This window comes from Apiospora aurea (genome assembly GCF_038362705.1).
Source record: "Apiospora aurea strain CBS 24483 chromosome Unknown utg000001l_segment0_segment0, whole genome shotgun sequence".
Classification (NCBI taxonomy): Eukaryota; Fungi; Ascomycota; class Sordariomycetes; order Amphisphaeriales; family Apiosporaceae; genus Apiospora; species Apiospora aurea.
The window spans coordinates 2,039,228-2,059,812 of NW_027117388.1; the positions used below are offsets into that span (position 1 = coordinate 2,039,228).

Sequence of the window (20,585 nt, forward strand, 5' to 3'; positions counted from 1 at the left end):
TCCCTGCTCGACACTCAATTCCCGACACATGACTGTATCGCGCTGGTTCAAGAACCCAGTAGCTGTTGTGAGCCTTCGTTTCACGGGCACCTTCTCGAGAGTTTCTGTAGGTCGTGGATTTGCATTGTCGCAGCTGACACCGACCGGGACCTGTTGCTGATGTGGCATTACCAGATCCGCATCAGCCGTCAGCCGGGTCCTCCCATTGAGCTATCTGACCAACCCCGCCTGCCATGGCATCTTCATCAGGAGCCGCTCTACCCAGGATAGTCATCTACCACCAGACCATCCATGACCCCAATGGCAGACACATATCCATACTGCCCCTGATAAGCCAGCCGGGGGTTGCCGTGACGCACATCATAGTGGCCGCCCTCCACATCAACGATGATCCCAATGCCCTGACCCTCAACGACCATGCGCCGGTAGACCCAAGATACATTACTCTCTGGGCGGAACTACGCATCGCGCAAGCAAGCGGCATCCAAGTGCTCGGCATGCTGGGCGGGGCCGCCAAAGGCTCTTATACCCGTCTTGACCAGGACCACTCTTCCTTCGAGGCCTACTATGCCCCCGTCTACAATGTCATCAAGGAAAAGGGTCTTGATGGCATCGATCTGGACGTCGAGGAGGCCATGTCGCTGGGTGGCGTCATCCGGCTGATTGATCGTCTACGCGCCGACTTTGGCCCGGACTTCTTAATCACGCTGGCCCCCGTGGCCGCCGCCCTCCTGGACGTTCGTCGCAACCTGAGCGGCTTCGACTACGAGGCGCTCGAGGTGATGCGCGGCAGTCAGATTGCCTGGTACAACACGCAGTTCTACTGCGGCTGGGGGACGCCAGCACCCCCATCATGTACGAGATGATCGTGGCCCGAGGATGGGCGCCCGAGAAGGTCGTCATCGGTCTCGTGACGAATGCCGAGAACGGCGCCGGGTTCGTCCCGTGGGAGCTTCTGAGAGCGAACCTGACGCTCTTGAAATTTCAATTCCGGCAGTTTGGCGGCGTCATGGGCTGGGAGTACTTTAACAGCTCGCCGGGTGGCAAAGACAAGCCGTGGGAGTGGGCTCAGCGTATGACCACATTGCTGCGGCCCGGCGAGGATGCCGGACTCGGCGAGCCAGCTGCCACAGGAGGAGGTGTTCAGGATAAGGTGGCTGATGTGCCCAAGACATCGAGCTCGGACGTTCAGGTGGCAGATCGGATCTTGGCACATCTACAGATGTGCCAATACCTACGGACTTCGAATACTTTTCAGACTTTTCAACTGAAGATTGAAACTATACCTAGATCTTAGGAATGAAGTGGCTATAGGCCGTTGGTGTCTGTCCTTACTTTCGTTGGTTGTTATCCTCTGCTTCGCCCCTAAAACACTAAAACTGGTAGTGACTTTAATGCGCTGGAATATGTCTCAGCAGAGCGTTAAATATGCCTCCATGCCCGAAAAAGCATGCGTAAGGCTTTAGACTTCGCCAAGCAAAGTATCATAAAGCCTACGATCACTTTCGTGATCTGTATCAAACCAAGCTGCTACTACTGGACGGAGGCCATTGCTTTGTCCCGTACTGAATAAATACATGCAACAAAAAAACTCCAAGTAGCCTCTATGGAGAACGCCACCATACCCCTGACTCCATAGCTATGTAAATCTGCAAAACCTTGACTCTTTCACACGTGCTCATGTCACCGCATACCTCCAAATGCCCTATCCATTTCCTCGCCCTGGTCCACTGCCATCTCGCTCGCCCCCTGCCGGTCCGCCAGGCTCATCTCCGCAAACTGCCCCGCCACGGACAGCGGCGTCCCGTCGCCGCCGCCGCCGCCGCCGATGTGTTGGTGTTGGTGGTTGGGGTACGGCGGCGTGACCATGCCGGCGCCGGCCTCGGACATGCTCGTCTTCTTCTCGGGCTCGAGCAGGCGGGCCTCGCTGTCGAGCCAGCCGGGCGCGACGCGGCGCTTCTCGGCCAGCTCGCGGGCCGCGATGCGCTCCTCGAGCGCCCGCAGCTCCCGCCCGGCTTCCTCTTGCATCTGCGCGACGTGCGCCTGCAGCGCCTGGCAGCTCGCCACGATGTCGTCCGGGTGCGCCGCGTGGCCCGACGCCGAGACGACGTACTTGGGCTTCGCGTCCGCCGCGGTGTTGGCGAGGCCCGTCGTCGAGGACGGTGGTAGGGTCGACGGCATGCTTTTGTAGGTGTAGGGCAGGGTCGCGGCGACGGGGAGGGTGACGAAGGGCGAGACGGTCAGGGGCACTTGGGCCAGGAGGGGATGTGTGCCTAGAGCCAAGGCGTGTGGGTTAGGATGGTTGATCCCGTACGATGCAGTGGTAGGAAGAGGTAGTACATACGAGTGTTGTGCATGGTCGGTTGCGCCCTACGCAGTTGTGTGGCTAATTGGAATATGTATTGGCCGAGGCTGTCAGAGAGAAACCTTCAATAGAGACTTGCTCCAAAGCCCAAGAGGTGTACTTGAAATGGCCAGAAAGTGAATGCGAAAATGCCCGATGAGATTGTATGTTGTAGGATGCATTGATGTACGTAACCGCCTGCACTGTTGCGACAAGCCGCCTGTAAACGGACCCTGTAGGTGGGTTGGCTTGGTTGGTTGATAACCGATAAGCCCCGCCGTTCAAGCTCACTTTCTGGGGAAGCTCGTAAAGCTCAGTCGAGCCTTGTCCGTCTCAGCAACAGCCTTCTTTATAACTGTGCCAATTACAGTACTCAGGAAGTATTTACGAATTATTGTCATTTTCAGGACTTCATCATCGACAAACTCACCAGCTATGCTTCCTACTGTCATAAAGACCTGCCCTTCGGCAGAAAATGACTTTGAGCCCTTGAGCGAGTACCAAGCCCAGACGCCCGAAACCTTTTTTGACGGGAAGCCCGTTCTCTACTTTCACGATGAGCATGTAAAGGCCTGGTGCTCCACGGAGCACTACAAACGACTGTACTTCTTCTCCGGGGATGACTCCGCCACCAAGCATCCTACTGCACCCGAGAACCAAGCGCTGGAGAACGATGGCGGAAAGCACATGAGAGAGGAAGCTCAGGTTCAAGTGTTTGTCGGGTCAAGGTGAGTTTTCATGACATACAAGAACACTAGCAAATGACTATTTGTGAGCATCGACTAAGTGTTCGTCTAGCAAATTCATCCTGTTCTCCCCTAGCAGTGGCACCGGCATTGAGATCCCGTATCCTGCCATCACTCTGCATGCCATCAAGAACTTCCGGAGCCTGCAATCTCCGGACAATGCAGACCTCAAGTTCGTAGGCGTCTATATGCAGCTGGAGTTCTCGGGTGACGGCGGTGGCGATGACGACGATAGCTTCGACCCCATCGAGCTCACGTTGATCCCGTCGCAGAGCCCTCAGAACATGTCTGATTCTCGGGTCGACCCGCTCAACGCTGAGCGCAATGCCGCCTTGTTCAACCAGATCTCGGCTTGCTCAAACTTGCATCCTGACCCGCAAGACGAAGATGACGATGACGAGGAAGATGAGGCGGATCGCATCATCTTCGAAGGCGAGGCCCTGGAGGGCCTGCCTGGCGCTTTCCAAGGCGATGCCTCTGGTGGTCTTCCTCCGCCTATGCCCGGCAGCTCAGGCTGGATTACTGCTGAAAACGTGAACGAGTATTTCGATGCCGAGGGGAACTGGATTGGTGGTGGCGGTGACGAAGCCGAGGAGGGTATTAGCGGGGAACTGGGTGAAGGGGCCGGCCGAGTTCGCGTACGAGATGAGGTGGATGGCGAGGGCGCCAATGGACACAGCAACGAGGACGCAGCCGACTCCAAGCGGCCGCGGACTGAGTAAAGTATCGAAGAGCTGCGCAGTGGCAAGGAAGAATAAGGACGATAGACCTGAAGAAAGATGACGGCTTGCTTTCTCAGTAGTATAAGTATGTGACCGCTACCCCTTGGGCCGTCGCAATGCCTAACTTAGCTTGTGTAAATGATACCCATGGAAAAGCTACGAATACCGTTGACTACAAAATATGCACAAGCCCCATTTTGATCTATTAGTGCCTCGCCGACTCTCGCGGGGAACCCGGACTTGGTACCGGGCACTGAGACTTGGTGTTAGATCAGGTCTTGATGCGTCCAAGAGCAAGTGACCAGGCCCTGCAACTTGGCACCAAAGAACCGTGATGATGTGGGTACGTGAAAATCCAGGCTGGCGAGTCGTGCTGCCCCTGTGTTTACCGCCCGAAACACATTGTTATTGAGCTTCCCACCGTTATTTGACGCATAAGGTTCAACCTCGCAGCAGCTGACAGTCAACAACATGCCAGTTCACACAGAAAGGCGCAATTTAACCTATCGTGACAACTCACTGGCACCAGCCTTTTGTCTCAGGGTCGTGGGGTTGGCTGGAATGTACTCTTCGCCTAGTGACGCATTCCATAGGGGGTCAACACCTCCCGTAGCTGACCATGTTTTCCGCCCTTTTTCCAAGGGCGTTCTGTTGCTTGTTTCGTTACCCTTGGCCACCCTTCACGTTCATCAGCTCGAAATCTGTTTGCCCGGCGAATGTCGAGATCGCAGTGTCTGGACAGTGAGCTCCAGGCCGACTGATAGAGAGACATATTCGTTGATCACCTAGCTATCCGAAATGCCCAGCCTTGTTCGTGCCTTTGCTTCCTTGGAGGCACGGGACGGGGATACTGACTATTCGCCTCTGTCAACGGGCGGCATCGTCGGCGTGGCCATCGCGGGCGCCCTCTTCGTTTTCGTATCTCTCTCCATTATTCTCGTTTGTTTCGCGAGACGGCAAGAACGCCGCCGGCAGCTGGAGGAACAAGCAGAATCGCGCACGACAGGGTCACCTTCCCAGGACGGCTTGGAAGATAAGACCCCCTTCCCGCGGCGTCTGCGCAAAAGGTCAGTCATCAGCACCGAATTTGACCCGGAGACGGTGCAACAATGGCCTCGCATCTCTCTACCGGTCATCCCTCCCGTCTTCTCCCGGCGTCCGAGTCTCAACCTGATCCCTTTCCGGGATGATGTCCACAGCAGCCCCGGGCCGTCCCAGCGCAGCGAAAAAGAGCGAGGGCGAGAACTGGGCGAGCTTCGACGCCAGAGCTCGTGGATTGACGAGGACGCGTTGCATGGACCGTGCATGTCGAAACCCAGGAGTAAGCCCAGTTTGTTGTCGTTGCGCCGGAAACTGAGCTTCAGGCAACCTTTGAGCAATCCCGGCCTGCTGGGGAGCCCGACCTTGCCCCATGCCGAACACAAAGCCAGTTCCGCTCCAATCGAAAGAGGCATCAGCCAAGGTCTGCCTGCGAGAGACAAGTATTCCTCTTCGGGGACGGTCTTATACGGGCCGCGGACAGCGAGCGCGCCCCAAACAAGCCTTACGGGTACCCAAAAGCCACCAGCGGTGATGCAACAAGCAAGGAACACGGATACCATCGCCTATGAAGCAGCAGAGCAACTCGCCGGCCAATCTCGACTGCCAGACTTTCAACGGCCGCCACGGATATGCACATCGGCCACAGACTTATCCGCCATCCTCCAACTGACGGCTGCGAGACTCGAAGACGGTAACAACAGCCCGAGAAGGCAGACCATGTTTGCGCGGAGCACCGCGAGAAGCACCCCGCAGCTTGTCCGGTTCGTATATGCTTATAACAACGCAGACGACGAGGCAGCCAGTCCGACACGAATCCAAAAGAGCGCACCAGAACTCATGATTGTCGCCGAGCTCGAGGCGGCGGATACGGTCCCCCCAAGAGGTCGACTGCCAGCCTAGTACACAGATCTAGCCACGAACGGCAGGTCTCCCACATGTCGCACGTATCGCAGGTTTCCATCGTGTCCGAGGCCGATAGCATGCTAGCCAGCCGCCAAGGTTCCCAGCCCGACGTGGAGACTGCGTTGTCTAGTCCCAGTCGGCATGCGAGGGCCAAGGAGTCGGCACAAGTCGAGCAGAGTCATCAAGAGCTGCGACCTACCACTAGCGGCTCGGATTCGTCGGCGCTCTCGACATTATACAGCATGGACGAGGAGACAGAAGGCACGCAAACAAGGTGCACCGTCATTGAACGCACAATAGATACCCAAACAACACTCCACCAGTCGTATGACAGATACGACAAAAGCCCAAAGTTTCCCTTTGAGAACGGCGACAGCGCGCGGATGGGTAGACTACGACGGGGAACATTGGGCCAGTTTCACGGACCCAGACCCATGCCCCGGCCCGAATCTATGCCTATGCCAGCCAGTCCCCGGGCAAGGGCCGAGAAGCCCATAGAAACGCCACTACACTTTTCCGTCTATGCCGTAGATGATGACCCATTCATCGCGAAATCGTCGCATCCCCCAAACTCACCGCGTCTCTCGCATGTATTCAAAGACTTACAAAATAACGTAAACCGCCCTGAGACCGGGTCTAAAACCAGGGACTCGACTCGACCTTTGAGCTCCAAGCCCGTAGTCCTGGTCACACAGGCAACGGGAACGCCCACGCCGTCGCCCAAGAGCTTGAAGATCACGGTGCCGCCACCCTATGCCCCCCGACCTGGCTCGCCGGCGCAGGACACCATGGACAAGCGCACCAGTCCCACGCCTTCGTCGCGCAGTGGCACATCGCCGACCCACGAGAGTCATAGCCGCCGCAGGCGCAGGATGTCCATCGCCACCACCGTCGGGTACAGCACCTCGACACTATTCACCATCCCGAGCCCTGAGGGCTCCCCGACGAGACCATCTCAAAGGCCGGAGTCGCGAGCGGGGTCCCACTGTGACCCCGTAACGACCTCGGAAGAAGAAGAAGACGACGAAGAGGATGAGCAGCGGGGCATGGTTCACGACAATATGCCGAAACACCGTTTTGTGAACGAGTCCAGGTCGGCTTCGGAAGGGTCCGTATACTCACAAGATCAGGGCGAAGAAGTGGACCGGCTGCCGCCCCTCCGCCTAACGGCGAAGAAAAACAACAACAACAACAACATCAACATCGGCAACCGCGACAGCACCCAGCTCGCCAGCGTCGTCGCCGAGCTCCGCCGCATGAACAGCCAAGTCAGCCTCACGAGCGGGTACAGCGCGGCCTCGACGGCGTCGTCGACCACGCTGCCGGCGGCGGTGGCCAACCACAGGATAATACCGGAGGAGGAGACCGGCAGCAGCAGCCCCACGCTACCGGCCCTCCGCGGCGGCGGGTTCAGCCCCGGAAAGAAGGGCGGCACCTCGAGGGCGTCGCGAAACTACTTGGCGGTGGGCAGCCCGGAGAAGAAAACGCCGCCGCACGGCAAGAGGTTCTCGGACGGCGCTCTGGTGGCGCGTCGTGGGGGCAGCGGCAGCGCCGGCGCCGCTAAAAGGAGTCGGCGCGGGACGGTTGGGGAAGGGGTGGGTTCCGGGACGGGGCTGGCGGGTCGGCTGAAGGAGCTGGATAGGCACATGGTTGGCGTGTCCAAGGGGGTGGTGACGAGATCGCCGGCCAAGAGCAGCGCGATGCGCCGGCGCACCGAGGCCAGTTTGGAGAGCTTCTATGACGAGCACGGGTTCCTGAAGGACTCATCGATCGGTACCCCGGTCTGGCGAGGCTGACGGTTGATGACTTGATGCAGCGTAACTGCTTTTTTTTTCGACTTGTATGTATTCACGATTGATGGGTTGACATGTTTATGAAGTCACTATGCGAGGAAGCTGGGCCATGAAGTTACCTAATGTAATTCTATTTGGGAGAAAGCCATCTAAAACACAAGTAAGTATCTAAGCTATCAATGCAAGACATCATTAATGGAAACCGACCTTGCTCAAAAGTGTCACGGTCACCAATTCGTATTGCAGGGGCGGCGCCCTTGGAGTCTCATTCACATGAAGCAACCCACATATATCTATCGTACGACCGGCCATCATCGCCATCTGCAAGTTGAGCAGACCTGGAAACGGATCTCCCTCGGCGAAAATATCAGAGGGCATCCAGTTTTCATGGTCCCGATGTTTCCCGATCTCACGCATGCCTACTTCTCGGTGGGTTGCAATGAAAGGACCAGCAGCAGAACATGGCAATGGCATCTCTCGTTTCGAACAGGAACCCCAACCCCAACGCTCGAGTCGGTGAACCAGGCCAGCGGGCAGGAGCACGAGTCGAGCACCGCACGCGATCCAAGGCTGTTGAGCGGGTCGCGTGAGCCCCACAGGCCCCATATCTTCAATCCGGGGAGAGCCTGGGGAGGCCGACGTAGCGCCGGGGGCGGTCGCGCTTTTACAGTTCGGCCTCTGTTCCCGGCACCTCTAACTGGCGTGAAAAACGCGACTGGATGGAGGGAGATTGCTGTCGCCGTTTCGCCAGCTTCGCAGTTTCCCTCGGTCGTCGACATCTCTCCAGCTAGTCCGAGGTTTCGTTCTCGCACATTGCCCGAGTTGCTGGGAACGAACTCGCGATGTTGACTACCAGCAGGCTCGTTTTGTAGGTGCAGTTGCAGCTGCAGCGAGCGTTGTTTCCATCCCCCATGCGGGACCGTGACGTCATATGATCTTTTCTCCGCGTTCGAAGTGGACACCTCGAGACTGGGCGCGGCAGGTAATCGAACCAAGCTTGCCAGTTGAGCATACTGTAGGCAAGAACCACTGTCGGGTTACTCAAAGGGGCAATCCGACAGGAAGCGACGGCTATTCTTTCTTCCTCGAAATCCGGGGTTGCGTCGACACCACCTGCACCTGCACACATCGCGCATTTCGTGTGAGGCTCTTGCTGTACCGCCACCCACGCATTTCCATCACCGAGGTCAAGTCGACTGGAGTATGCATGAAGCTCAAAGCAGAAGTGTCTCTCTCGTCTTATTCAGCACCAGAAAAGAAGACGGACAGAATAGATAGATTACCAACATGGGCAATCAATCATATGACATGACCTCCTCGGTTCTGCAATTTTCTTGTCGCCTCGAGCTAGCACCGACTCTAGTGCATCTTACAATATGTACCGTATCCCCGATCCCCCCCCAGTTCTCCCTCCTCCAGACCTGCCCTCTCTGCCCTCTCCCCCCCCACACACTAGCAAGTGTCATCATCGTTGCTTGATCGTGCTAACGTCAGACTAGCGGGTCCTGCTCAGCACTGCATCTCTCTGCTGCAAATTGCAATTCCCCCTGCATCCTGGACCGTAAACCATGAAGCCGAGATGGGGGGCACTGCATCCTGTCTCAGGGCCTTTTATGGCGGGGTGGATCTGGTTGGCTGGCCTTGTCTATTCCAGGCAAGACGACTCTGACGAGTGCCGAAAAGCAATAGAGATCGGCAACTCTTCCCCGTCCAAAGTGATCCTGGTCTTGTGTATCCTAGTCCCGTTTCGAGCGTACATATAATGCCCTCAACCCCCATGGCACCTCTCCCTAAACCCGTGTCTTGGTCATTCCAACTTCTACCGCTCTTGTAGATCTCTCTGCATGGCTCGGCGCTATTAAGGGGTACTAACAACATTTAAAACGACCCAGCCGCTCACCAATCGCCAGCATGAAGCCCTATTTCGGCCTCCGTGGCAAACAGCTCAACTATGCCATCGGCATCATTGCAGGATGCGACTTTCTGCTCTTTGGTTATGGTAAAGACCTTTCGGTTCCCACGAGTACTCTGATAAGGGGCCACTAACACAGGAGCAGACCAAGGTGTCATGGGAGGCATCCTGACGATGCGCAACTTCCTCGACGACTTCCCTGACATCGACCCTGATGGCACCCCCGATAAGGCTCTCCAGGCAACGCGCTCTGAGACTCAGGGCATCGCCGTAGCAGCCTACAATCTGGGCTGCTTCCTGGGCGCCGTCATCACCATCTGGATCGGGAACCCGTTGGGCCGCAGGCGCATGATCATACTCGGCACCGCCATCATGGTCATCGGCGCCATCCTGCAGGCGTCGGCCACCACCCTACCGCACTTCATCGTCGGCAGAGTCATCACCGGTATCGGCAACGGCGGCAACACGTCGACCGTGCCGACCTGGCAGTCCGAGACCTCGCGATCGCACAAGCGCGGCAAGCTCGTCATGATCGAGGGCGCGCTCATCACCTGTGGTATCATGATCAGCTACTGGATTGATCTTGGCTTCAGCTTCGTCCCGGGCAGCGTGGCCTGGCGCTTCCCGCTAGCGTTCCAGATCGTCTTCTGTCTGTTCATCTTGGCGACTATCTGGTGCGCCTTCTCCTCTTGGAGTGCTGTCTGGTCTGAGAACCGAATGACTGACCCCTTAGCAGGAACCTACCCGAGTCACCGCGTTGGCTCGTTCTCAGGGAAAAGGAAGACGAAGCTCTTGACGTGCTTGCTGCCCTCGCGGACACGAGTATAGATGACAAGGATGTCAGGAACGAGTTCATCGCTATCAAGGATACAGTTCTAGAGATGAAGAAGGGCCGTTTCAGCGATCTATTTACGCAAGGAAAGGACAGGTTCGTCATCCCGTACCCTGTAATTGTCTACTGCAGGCGCTAACATTTCTGCAGGAACTTCCACCGTACCTTGCTCGGCTATACCAACCAGATGTTCCGGTAAGTCATCTCCTCGTTCCATGAAAGCTATATGTACTCATACTGACCTGCTTCTAGTGAGTCGCCGCTGCGCTCCTTCAGCCAGCTTACTCTAGACCCCATACTGACGCGTGACCGATAGAACAAATCTCCGGTATCAATCTGATCACCTACTACGCCCCTGTGATTTACGCAAACCTCGGGATGAGCAGCTTCATGGCACGTCTTCTGGCGGCCATCAATGGTACGGAGTACTTCATTGCTTCGTGGCCAGCCGTGTACTTGGTTGAGAGGGTCGGGCGCAGAAAGCTTATGCTGTTCGGCGCGGCTGGCCAGGCTGCCAGTATGGCAATCCTTGCAGGCGCCAACTCGCAAGAAGACAGCGCCCCCTGCCAGATCGTCGCCGTCGTCTTCCTCTTCGTCTTCAACACCTTCTTCGCCATCGGATGGCTCGGCATGACCTGGTTGTATCCCGCCGAGATTGTCCCTCTGCGAATCCGAGCCCCTGCCAACGCCCTGTCCACTTCAGGTCAGTACCCCCGGTCGCGGACCCTGCACATATGAAATACTGACTCGTCACAGCCAACTGGATCTTCAACTTCATGGTCGTCATGATCACCCCAGTCGCCTTCAACACCATCGGGTACCAGACCTACATCATCTTCGCCGTCATCAACGCCTTCATGGTGCCGAGCGTCTACTTCTTCTACCCGGAGACGGCCTACCGCTCCCTCGAGGAGATGGACGCCATCTTCCACAAGGTGGACGGCGCCGCGGCCTACTTCCAGGTCGTCAACGTCGCGCGCAACGAGCCCCAGCGCTACGGCAAGAACGGCGAGCTGCTCATCGCCTACGAGGAGACCGAGGAGCACAAAGCGCACGTGCACCATGGGGAGTTCAAGGGCGTCTCGTCGTCGCCCAGCGAAGGGGACGCGGAGAATGGCCGTGGTGGTGTGTTGTAGTGGGAGACCGGAGAGGAGACATGTGCACAGGTTGTACAGTGGCGTGTTGGACTCGGCCACATGATGCGATTTTTCGTCCTCTACCTACATATTGGATAGTAAGGTCAATACAAACTACAATCAAGTATGTCAGCACGTTAGGGTTTATTGAGTCCGGCAACTCAGGCGTAGTGATCAGAAGCACGTGTTCAGATATGCCAAAAGTCATCGAGCCACATACTTCAAGTGCCAATTCCATCTAGGCTGTCTCGATATAAAAACGCGTTTCGTGAAAAGTTCCAATGCATCGGGCGCATCGTACAAAGGATACCGCCACAGGAGTCATGGCTCTTCCTCTGGACTTTCGCTTGGCCCCTTTCTAACACCACATGTGATTTGGCTGGGCACAATCTTGTAGAGTATCTACTTCACACAGTGTCCTCGTACCCCGGAGTCTGATTGGGCAGATCGGCTTCGAGGGCGGACTGGAAGCTGTAACGTGGGGGTGGGGGTCCCAAGAACTTAACCTAGTTGCAGCGTCCAAAATCGAAAAGGGGTGGTAGCACATTTAATGCCCACCTTCTAACTTAACCACTATACTACGTCTTACTATGCTCACCGAAGGACTGTCCAAAGATTTTATTCAGCCATGCGTCGCTACCGTTAGAATTACAAGTTGCTATGAGCGCCTGTCTAGAATGCCTCCCTTTGTAACATGTACGCGAGTACGGTCTGTATATATGAGTGGGCAGCGCTGCCAGATTGATGATCCTGTATCATATGAGCTCCATTGCATTAGTAGCCTGGGGACTTGTCCTACAATTACTTAGAACACCGCGGTCAGGATGCTGGATAGAAAGCCTTTGGAGTCTCCTGCTTGAGGCTAGCTCTCCTGTCCATATCCATTAAAGGTAGGGAATCAAGTAGCTTCTCTAGTTGGGTCTCCTTGATAGATATGGCGAATGACCTTCTACCAGGCCCTGGAATGGGGATCCCGCGGAACAAGGTTTGTAAAGATGGGAAGCATCCAGATTGCAAATAAACTCTAGCAACATCATCTCCGATTTGAATCCAAATGCAAGCTATTTAACCAGTTCCCTGGGAGGATATTTTCACCTATCTTATCTACCTTTTATTTACGCCGGTACCACTAACTTTCCTCTAGCTCACTGGTCATCGCTGCGGCCGCGTCCTACACGACAATGGAGACCCCAACTTCCCAGAACGACATCTCTCCTCTGCTCAGAATCCCACTGGAGGTTCGTAACTTGGTGTACGAATATTTTGTCATCGTCGACCAACACTTCAAGTGAGAAGAACCTTCTATACCTTTCAAACCCTCCCTCCTCCAGATCAATCGGCAAATTCGCGACGAGGCCTGGGACTACATGACTAGGGGCAACTTATGGATTCGCGTGACTACAAGCTTCCACGATGACAGTGGCTGGATACCCCTGGTGCGCATGCTGCACCACCAAATTCCAAACAAGTACTCGGAACGCTTGGATAACGAGGCTGCAGTCCACTTCCGCCTGGATGTCGGGAATCGAAGGGTGCCGGATGACGAATTTTCGTTCACCTTCGCCTACCACCCCTTGGCGTATGGTGCATTCGTTCAGGATATCTCTCAGTTCGGCGGGAACGACTTGAATCTCACTGTGGAAGTCAATCCCACAATGATAAAACGTCCCTCCGTGTTCTCGAAGACCATCGAACCTCTGTCTCCCACCCGAGGTCTTCGAAACGTCTCGTTTACAGGGGTGGACGATTGGGACGGGAAACAAGCCCTGATGCAACGGATGACCGGTACAACGCACACCATAGAAGCCATATTAACAAGCAAGGAAGATTACCGGAATACGGGACGCAAAGCTGAGCGTCAGGGTCGGTACTCAGATGCATTAAATTATTATGCTCTTGGCCCCGAGTTCACAATCGCCACACCAACACACTTCCTCATGGGCTCACCAGAAGGGAATAGCCTGGGTGATATAAATACCGAGCTGTACATCGCGTTCAGCCGCAGCATCCACAAGCACATACTGTGGTTGAAAAAGACAGCTCCTCCCGCCACGCTGGTCGAAACCACCACGCGCCGACTTCTTCTTGTGGGCTTGTCCTCCTGCCTGTCTACCCTGGCATTTATTGGTCTTACGGACATCCAGCGCTGCGTAGCCCACCTCTACCATGCTTTTGGCTTCTTCCACTATGCAGAACACGTCGCCCCGTTCCTTGATCAGGATAGCGGTGACTTGTTTTGCAAGGGTGATCCCCTCAGGAGCCTTTCCCGCGCATACCGCGGCGACTGTTATCTGCTGGCGGCACGCTGCCTTTTCTATGCGCAGAACGTAGGATCATGGGACGACGTACTACAGGATCTGAGTGAGGAGGACCGTCAAATATGCAAAGCTATCCAAACCAGGCCCGGACCTCAGGCGTTTAGGCGCGAAGAGCGAGAAATCCCTCTTCTAGACACTTGGAAAGGTGATCCGGACCTCTGGAGTAGCTGGAACGAACGCGGGATGGGGGGCAGAGCTGTCCTCATGAAGATGTTTCGCCGGCGGCACAACGCTGGCGAGGCCGGTGTTTCTCAAGACATGAGAGCAGCATATCGTGCCCATGGAATCTCATGGTTCTATTCGTATGGGATGCTCATGCCCGACTTGTCTAGAATTGTTGATACTTCTTTACGACCTCTGGCTTGATGCCGCGACAGCCCGACAAAAACAAAAGGGCTTGCGACGAACTACACATTGTTTTTACCATATAGGACCCAAAAGAAGATACCTTACACAACGTACAATTCCATAGGCAAATTGCGTGACTAATATTGAAATACCCTGACTGTGTCGAGCCAGTACCGACGGATGGCCTTGATCGCTAAACATCTTCGACTGGCAGATTTTGTTCTTCGTCGCCTCTCTGGCTGGTAGATTTTGTTTCTCGCCGCCTCTTTGGCTACCAGACTCTGTTCTCAGTCGGCACTTTGCTCACCGAGAACGAACAGCTTTACCCGTTTAAAATCGTGCATCTTTCTCTGGAAAATTTCCCTTCCCTTCCTTTCACTCCCAGAACCGCGACAACACATCCAGCTTTCGTCCGAAGTGGCACACCGCCCCTGGAGACTTTGAAGGCCAAGAATACTATAGTGCAACGCCTATAGCTTCGTCCGAACTCGTGTGCACAGCCGCTTAATCTCGTCCGGTCACCATCATCACCATGTATGTTATCTTCTTTAACTCGACTATGCTTATATCGCCGCGCTCTTTGGCGAGGTGGCACTTGGGAAACTTTTGCTGACTTGCACTTTTCATGAACACAGGGCTGGGGGCGACAAAGAGTTTCCTTGCCGCCACTGCAGCTCGGGCTTCGAGCGCAAGGCGGAGCTCGACGCCCACTTGAGAGACACCCATGGCAAGACGCCCGAACAGAACCGCCCGCCCACAACCCGCCGCAACTTGAGGGTTCCTTCCTCCAACCCCTCCGTGGCCCCCCCGGTTCGCCCTAATGCGCAACCTCCGTCGGCCCCGCCTCAAGTCTCATGCGCTCCTGGTCCCGTCTCTCGCCCCGCTTCTGCCTCCGCCGCAGTGTCCTCGGCCCGTCCTGCTACCTGCAATGTTCGTTCTGTCCCATCCTCGGGCTTAACTCAAGCCCCGAATCCTCTCCTCAACGGTGCCAACCTCCCGGTTCCTGGTTCCGCCGCTGTTCCTACTCCTGGTTCCCCTTTTCCTAATCTTGGTTTCGCCGCTGGTCCTGTTCCTGGCTCCACCCCTCGGGCCGTCTCGGTTCCTGCTGCTGTCAACCGCTCTTGGTCCGCCACACCTGGTTTCGTCCCGAACGCCTTAGCCCCGGGTTTCTACGGCCCCCTAACGCCCCCTGCACCCCGTCTCCTCTAGGTCGCAACTACGGAGCCCAAGCCGGCCCCAGCGGGGTCCCTCTGGGACAGCAGGCGTCCCGCCTCGACGACGGTCTAACGGGCGCAGTCAACAGCATCGCTCACCACACGCGCGGCATCATACGCAACCTGCAGCAGCACCATGAGAGAACTGTGCAGGCGATGCGCGAGAACCACCAGCAGGAGAAGGATCCCCGGGATCAGTTCATTCTCATGCTTCAAGGGCAAATCGCCGAGCTCCAGCGAAACCGCTCGGGGTTGGATAACAACTGAGCAGCATCATTGACGACGATGCCGCATTGGTGATATGTGCCTTGCTTTGTTGATCATATGGAAGGAGGTGTGGTGTAAGGCAGCACACCTCTGCTTGGTACTACGATGCTATCCTTACACACATGAGGATATGGGAAGTACGTAGGCAATGGATCATCGCGTTAGGCACTTGAAAGGGGCAAAGCTACGAAAGCATCTTAAAGATCGCGATTAGATTGAGCATTCATTCTCAACACGAATGAAGCATGTCCGCAAAATCTGGGTTGTTTCGTGACTAAGGTAGTATATAAACGAAGCATCTATCTACCTGTTGCCAATCGAAGCCTCAAAGATTCAGAACAGTCGCCATCTAGTTTCTAGACGGACCTAATTGCTCGCTCTCTACGAGGCAATCGGGTTTAGCAAGTAAAATCGGTGCCAGCTCTACCTAACCTATCTTACAGCAAGCTATGTTGCATTCATTATGCAATGCAACCCAACCTCGAATCGCTCGCTATACCGCTAGAAGTATAGGTGTTTGCCATAAAAGCAAGGCCGCTGAAGCATCATCTAACCGCGGTGTATGGATCCATCTCCGTTGATCTCCGTCAGACTACCAATGATGAACTGGATCGTCAGATTGCACCCACAGACGGCGGATTATGCTGTTCAGACCGAAATCCCGCGTGTAATTCCAGGCAATTACCACGGCACGGTATCGATGCGATAGGTCATGTACGTCCTCCGGTTCAGCGCCCGAGTCCACAATGTGCCGCTGTTCAAGCAATTTCTTGAACAACGGACTGCCCAATGAACGCCACCTTTCCCAGAGTTCAGGCGCGACCCTCCAGGTATCCATCAACGGGATATCGCGCTCCAGGATCTCGAAGCCTTCCGGAGGGGGCGAATCAATCCTGCGATACATGGCGCTTTCGTCCGAATCCAGACTGTCCAGTATGTCAGATGAGGGATCGATCGCTTTGGCATAGAACAAGTGCTTTGCTGCATCGTCGTAGGAGCCGGCACCACCGTCGTAGACATCTGGGCGGCTGAAGAAATGGAAGTGCCAAGGAAAGTATGGATCGCCGAATCGCTTTTCGTCGGGAAGGAAAGCAAGGAATTCGGCGAGCTGGAGCAGATACTTATGTGCGGCGCGGGCGAAACCAATGCACATGTCGGTCCGGATGTGAAATAAGCTGTTGTATGTCGGTGTGCCCTCGTGAACTTCACGGCCAAGCGCCGCTAGCTTGATCCAGGTCCAAGGGCTGAGACTGTCGACGCTATAATCGCCTGGCCCAATAGCAAACTTGTAGTGGCACAAAGCGTCCGAGTAGCGTCCCTCAAGCTCGGCGTCGTGTCACTGCTGCCAATAGTACTTTTGGATCTTGACCAGCTCCTTAACTGAGTTGAATGGGAGCTTCATTTCCTGTGACATGAGCTGTATGGTCGGGCAGTTGGCAACTCCAGGAAACCATACATTGTTCAGATTCCGAATGATGCGCAGAGGCTCGACAATCTTGGCAAACATGGCAGATCCCGGGCGAGCAGTGGAACTCATCTGCATAGTGAGGTCCTTGATTTCAGAGGCATGAACAGCAAGCTCTTCGACAAAGATACCGTAACAGGTGGGCTTGTAGGCAAGGATGAATGCTTTGCATCCCTTGTTATCATCAGCAACAGTGGTGTGCTCAGTCGCATCGCAAGCGCTGCCCAGGCGGAGGGTGAGTGATGCTTCTTTAGCTACGCGTTCAGCGTACTTCCTCGGTGCCGCCTCAGATGGAAAGTATGGTTGGCTCTGCCAACGTCTGTTTCAGGTCGAGTGTGCAACGAGGGGATGCAAGCCATGATCGCCGACAGGAGAAACAATTACACGAATCCAGGTGTTTGCTCTGATGAAATAGTCCCAAGCTTCGTCGCGGAGTTGCTGGTTGATGTGAAGGATGCTGAGGTTGCACCACTCAGGCAACTGATCATGGTTATGTTCAAAAGCCAGCTCGTGGACCTGATCTGCAAGTAGAAATTGACTGTAAATCTGGTCGCGTATCTCTCGCGGGACCGTCAACAGTGCAGGGGTGCTCGTTGTTGCTGTCTTGGTTTGATCCAAAACGTCACATTGGGGCTCAAGGTTATGCGGGATGTCCATTGTCAAGCTTTGGTCTTCGTTGGCCGGTATGGGGGTGCTTCCCGCTTGCGGTGGTGTTGTATGTGCCATATTCTCAGGCATGATGCAACGGCAGTCGGATGGCAGAAGGGTATGGAATTGGTCGCCGCACGAGGCTCGGTTGCGCCGAGCAGGCACCAGAGTAAAGGGAAACTGAGGAACCGTAGCAGCGTTAGTTCAAGCACAGGTGTTTATATAAAGCTGACCAGAGTTGATGATTTCTGGTAGGTTGAGACAGCATGAGAAAGGCAGCGGATGCGGGTAGTTTTTTTTTTCATTTTTTTTTTTCATGTTTTTTGTTGCAGGATGGCATCATGATTCGGTTTCATAAAGGGATTAAAATGCAACCCCTTCTGGCTGACCCCCCTAAAATAGATGTAAAAATCAACAACAACAGCAATAGATAGGTCAATTGAGCAACACACACTGCATTTTAAGGTCTGTTTCGGCTCGTGCGCACTACAATAGAGTCACCCTCATCACCAGCTCGATTTGCATCAATTTCTACTACTTTACCGGCGCCCTTTTTCGGCCTTTTCCTTAGCCTTCCTTTTTTGACGTCCTCTTGAACCTCCTTGATGTTTGCTATATAAATAAAGCCCTTATTAGGGTCCTTATTGACCTTCCTCCTCTTTTGAGCCCTTGTTTTCTCTAGATCTGCCTCCAGACCGGCCTTTTCCTGCTCCAACCGGCCGATCCGAGCCGTTAAATCATTAACACTCTTGCCGAGCTTTTTCCACAGCAACTGTTACAGTTGCAGCAATTCGGGAGGCAAGGCTACAGGTTATTGCTTTATTGTGGAAAACCGAAAAAGATAGGGAAAGAAGGAAAAGGTCCAGCCTTGCCGGGACGATTTCTTTATTTAAATAGGTGGGGAAAAGTTAGGTGGCGCTCGGGCTATCTCTCGCATGCCCTTGCCCTACTCTGGTTAGTAAAGCCGCTAAAGGCCTGTTTTAAGATACGCCGTAATATTACCCCCCTTTTTAGAATAGCTCGTCCCGAGATATATTAAGTAAAAAATTAGTACTATAATTACTTAAATTTATTCCTTTATTTAAATTATTATTTCTTTTAACTATTTTATTATACTGTTTTTTTCTCGGGGGCGGCCGGTTTATTATTATTTTCGTGTGGCTTATTAAACGTATCGTTTTCGGCCGCTTATAGTTAGTGCTATAAACGTATCGAGGAATTAAAGGCCTCGAGATTTTACTTATAATAGGTTTATAATTATTTAGCCGTATTTTTAAAATTCTCTGCGGGATACCAAGTTAAGTCGGGATCCTATTCTCTTTATTCAATTTAATATTATAATTTTTAATAATAAGTCTTTAAATTAGTAATACGATATACTTCCTATTTTTTTTTCGCCTAGTTTAATTATTTCGCCGTTAAGGTTTCGTGCCGCTTATTTAATTAAAGGGTTATTCGGGTATTTTTTAAGTCGGTTTATATAAAAAACCTTAAAACCTATCCATCCTTTTAAGACTTTTAATAAATACGAGTAACCGATTTTTCGTTCGATTTTATAATATTATCGGGTTAAAGAATAATCGAGCTTATCGGTAAGCCTTATAAAAAACTAGGTTTTCTTAATAATAAATACTTAATCCCCGACATTAAAATCCGGTTACCGTCGGTACTTATTTTTTTAATTATATATTCTTTATTAAGCTTTAGTTATATTTCCTTTAATTATTTTATAATAGTTAACGATTCGCTTTATTTAGTTTTATACGGTTATTCGGCTAAGCTTTTCGCGTTTCTTTAAATTCGTCATATTTTTAATCCTAGTTTTTCAATCCTAAGTAAATTTTATAGGGAACCCTATTTCGATTTCGTAGGGGGAGTATTTTATTAAATTTTAAAGTAATATAGCTTAGGCGGCATTTATAGCCGGTAAAGTTTCGTTTTAATCGTCTTAAAAATAGTTAATAAATACTCGCAGCCTTTACTCGAAGTATTAAATCGCTACCTCGGCTTATCCCGCCGTTTAAAAATAACCTACCGAGGATAGTTTTTATTTAATTTTTAGGATTTTTAATACCTTATTTATAAAGGCGGAGGTAAACTACGGTTTTCGGTTTAAAGTTATTATTAAAAGGTAGCTATACGTCCGGTATAGTTTTTCGTAGTATAGTCGAACTATTTCGATTACGGTAATAATTATTCGGTAAACGATGTTTTATATTCGTTTCTTTAATTTATTAATTACTAGTATAATATTATTATTCCCTTTTTTATTTTTAAATATTATTTTAAAGTTTACCGTAATAGCGTCTTAAAGTTATAGTAGAATTAATAATAGGTATAAAAAGCCTAGTGTTTTATTACGGGGAACTTTACTCGGTTTATATTTTATATAGTTAGTTACGAATATATCGTAATCTTTATTTAATCTTAGCTATTAGTATTTTGTTTATACTAGCCGCCTAGTTTTATTCTTTTTTAAGTGTATTATAAGGGTCCGAGAGTAAACCTTATCGATTATACGGGTCCGAAGGTCGCTTTCGTTAAGTATAATAAGGCGGCTTTAGAATAAAATAAACCGTCCGTTAATAGTTTATCCTTATATTTTATTTTCTCGGGCTTTTTATTTATATGTTTTTAACCTCGGATATATAGTATTTTCGTGTAGGAGGGTATCGGTAAGTTTATATTTAAAGCGTTTAAGTGGCTCCTCGATTAGGTATAATTAAGAGCTCGCTTTCTCTTTAATCGAGTAATGCGCTTTTTTTAAGGTTTAAATAACGTTTAAAGAGGCTAGCTTAAATAAGGCCATAGTTCGTTGGGCGTCCTTTTTATCCTTTTAAGTTTTAAGATTACCCGTTTTTCTAGAAAATGCGTTAGCGAGGACGTTTTCTCCCCC

At 52.6% G+C, this 20,585-nt stretch overlaps 9 protein-coding genes across 9 annotated transcripts; 7 read left to right on the plus strand and 2 right to left on the minus strand.

Annotated features, from left to right (window-relative positions):
• Positions 1 to 233: 233 nt before the first annotated feature.
• PG986_000636 (chitinase) lies at positions 234 to 1,297 on the plus strand (the record flags this gene model as incomplete). Its single annotated transcript, XM_066836858.1, has 2 exons — positions 234 to 805; positions 844 to 1,297. The coding sequence occupies 2 exons, from the start codon at positions 234 to 236 to the stop codon at positions 1,295 to 1,297; spliced, it is 1,026 nt and encodes a 341-aa protein (XP_066705751.1).
• Positions 1,298 to 1,683: 386 nt separating this feature from the next.
• On the minus strand, positions 1,684 to 2,357 carry PG986_000637 (uncharacterized protein; the record flags this gene model as incomplete). The annotated part of the gene is made up of 2 exons (XM_066836859.1): positions 1,684 to 2,273; positions 2,345 to 2,357. 2 exons carry the CDS (start codon positions 2,355 to 2,357, stop codon positions 1,684 to 1,686), a joined length of 603 nt encoding a protein of 200 aa, XP_066705752.1.
• A 422-nt stretch (positions 2,358 to 2,779) lies between these two features.
• PG986_000638 (uncharacterized protein) lies at positions 2,780 to 3,812 on the plus strand (the record flags this gene model as incomplete). The annotated part of the gene is made up of 2 exons (XM_066836860.1): positions 2,780 to 3,072; positions 3,143 to 3,812. 2 exons carry the CDS (start codon positions 2,780 to 2,782, stop codon positions 3,810 to 3,812), a joined length of 963 nt encoding a protein of 320 aa, XP_066705753.1.
• A 798-nt stretch (positions 3,813 to 4,610) lies between these two features.
• Positions 4,611 to 5,753, plus strand: PG986_000639 (Alpha-galactosidase; the record flags this gene model as incomplete). The annotated part of the gene is made up of 1 exon (XM_066836861.1): positions 4,611 to 5,753. One exon carries the CDS (start codon positions 4,611 to 4,613, stop codon positions 5,751 to 5,753), a length of 1,143 nt encoding a protein of 380 aa, XP_066705754.1.
• A 35-nt stretch (positions 5,754 to 5,788) lies between these two features.
• Positions 5,789 to 7,552, plus strand: PG986_000640 (uncharacterized protein; the record flags this gene model as incomplete). The annotated part of the gene is made up of 1 exon (XM_066836862.1): positions 5,789 to 7,552. One exon carries the CDS (start codon positions 5,789 to 5,791, stop codon positions 7,550 to 7,552), a length of 1,764 nt encoding a protein of 587 aa, XP_066705755.1.
• Positions 7,553 to 9,460: 1,908 nt separating this feature from the next.
• Positions 9,461 to 11,429, plus strand: PG986_000641 (Sugar transporter STL1; the record flags this gene model as incomplete). Its single annotated transcript, XM_066836863.1, has 6 exons — positions 9,461 to 9,548; positions 9,601 to 10,135; positions 10,198 to 10,389; positions 10,444 to 10,454; positions 10,610 to 10,996; positions 11,050 to 11,429. 6 exons carry the CDS (start codon positions 9,461 to 9,463, stop codon positions 11,427 to 11,429), a joined length of 1,593 nt encoding a protein of 530 aa, XP_066705756.1.
• Positions 11,430 to 12,610: 1,181 nt separating this feature from the next.
• On the plus strand, positions 12,611 to 14,113 carry PG986_000642 (uncharacterized protein; the record flags this gene model as incomplete). Its single annotated transcript, XM_066836864.1, has 2 exons — positions 12,611 to 12,667; positions 12,761 to 14,113. 2 exons carry the CDS (start codon positions 12,611 to 12,613, stop codon positions 14,111 to 14,113), a joined length of 1,410 nt encoding a protein of 469 aa, XP_066705757.1.
• Positions 14,114 to 14,627: 514 nt separating this feature from the next.
• Positions 14,628 to 15,576, plus strand: PG986_000643 (uncharacterized protein; the record flags this gene model as incomplete). The annotated part of the gene is made up of 3 exons (XM_066836865.1): positions 14,628 to 14,683; positions 14,731 to 15,260; positions 15,305 to 15,576. 3 exons carry the CDS (start codon positions 14,628 to 14,630, stop codon positions 15,574 to 15,576), a joined length of 858 nt encoding a protein of 285 aa, XP_066705758.1.
• A 592-nt stretch (positions 15,577 to 16,168) lies between these two features.
• On the minus strand, positions 16,169 to 17,779 carry PG986_000644 (uncharacterized protein; the record flags this gene model as incomplete). The annotated part of the gene is made up of 3 exons (XM_066836866.1): positions 16,169 to 16,861; positions 16,946 to 17,350; positions 17,426 to 17,779. 3 exons carry the CDS (start codon positions 17,777 to 17,779, stop codon positions 16,169 to 16,171), a joined length of 1,452 nt encoding a protein of 483 aa, XP_066705759.1.
• Between the last annotated feature and the right edge of the window lie 2,806 nt (positions 17,780 to 20,585).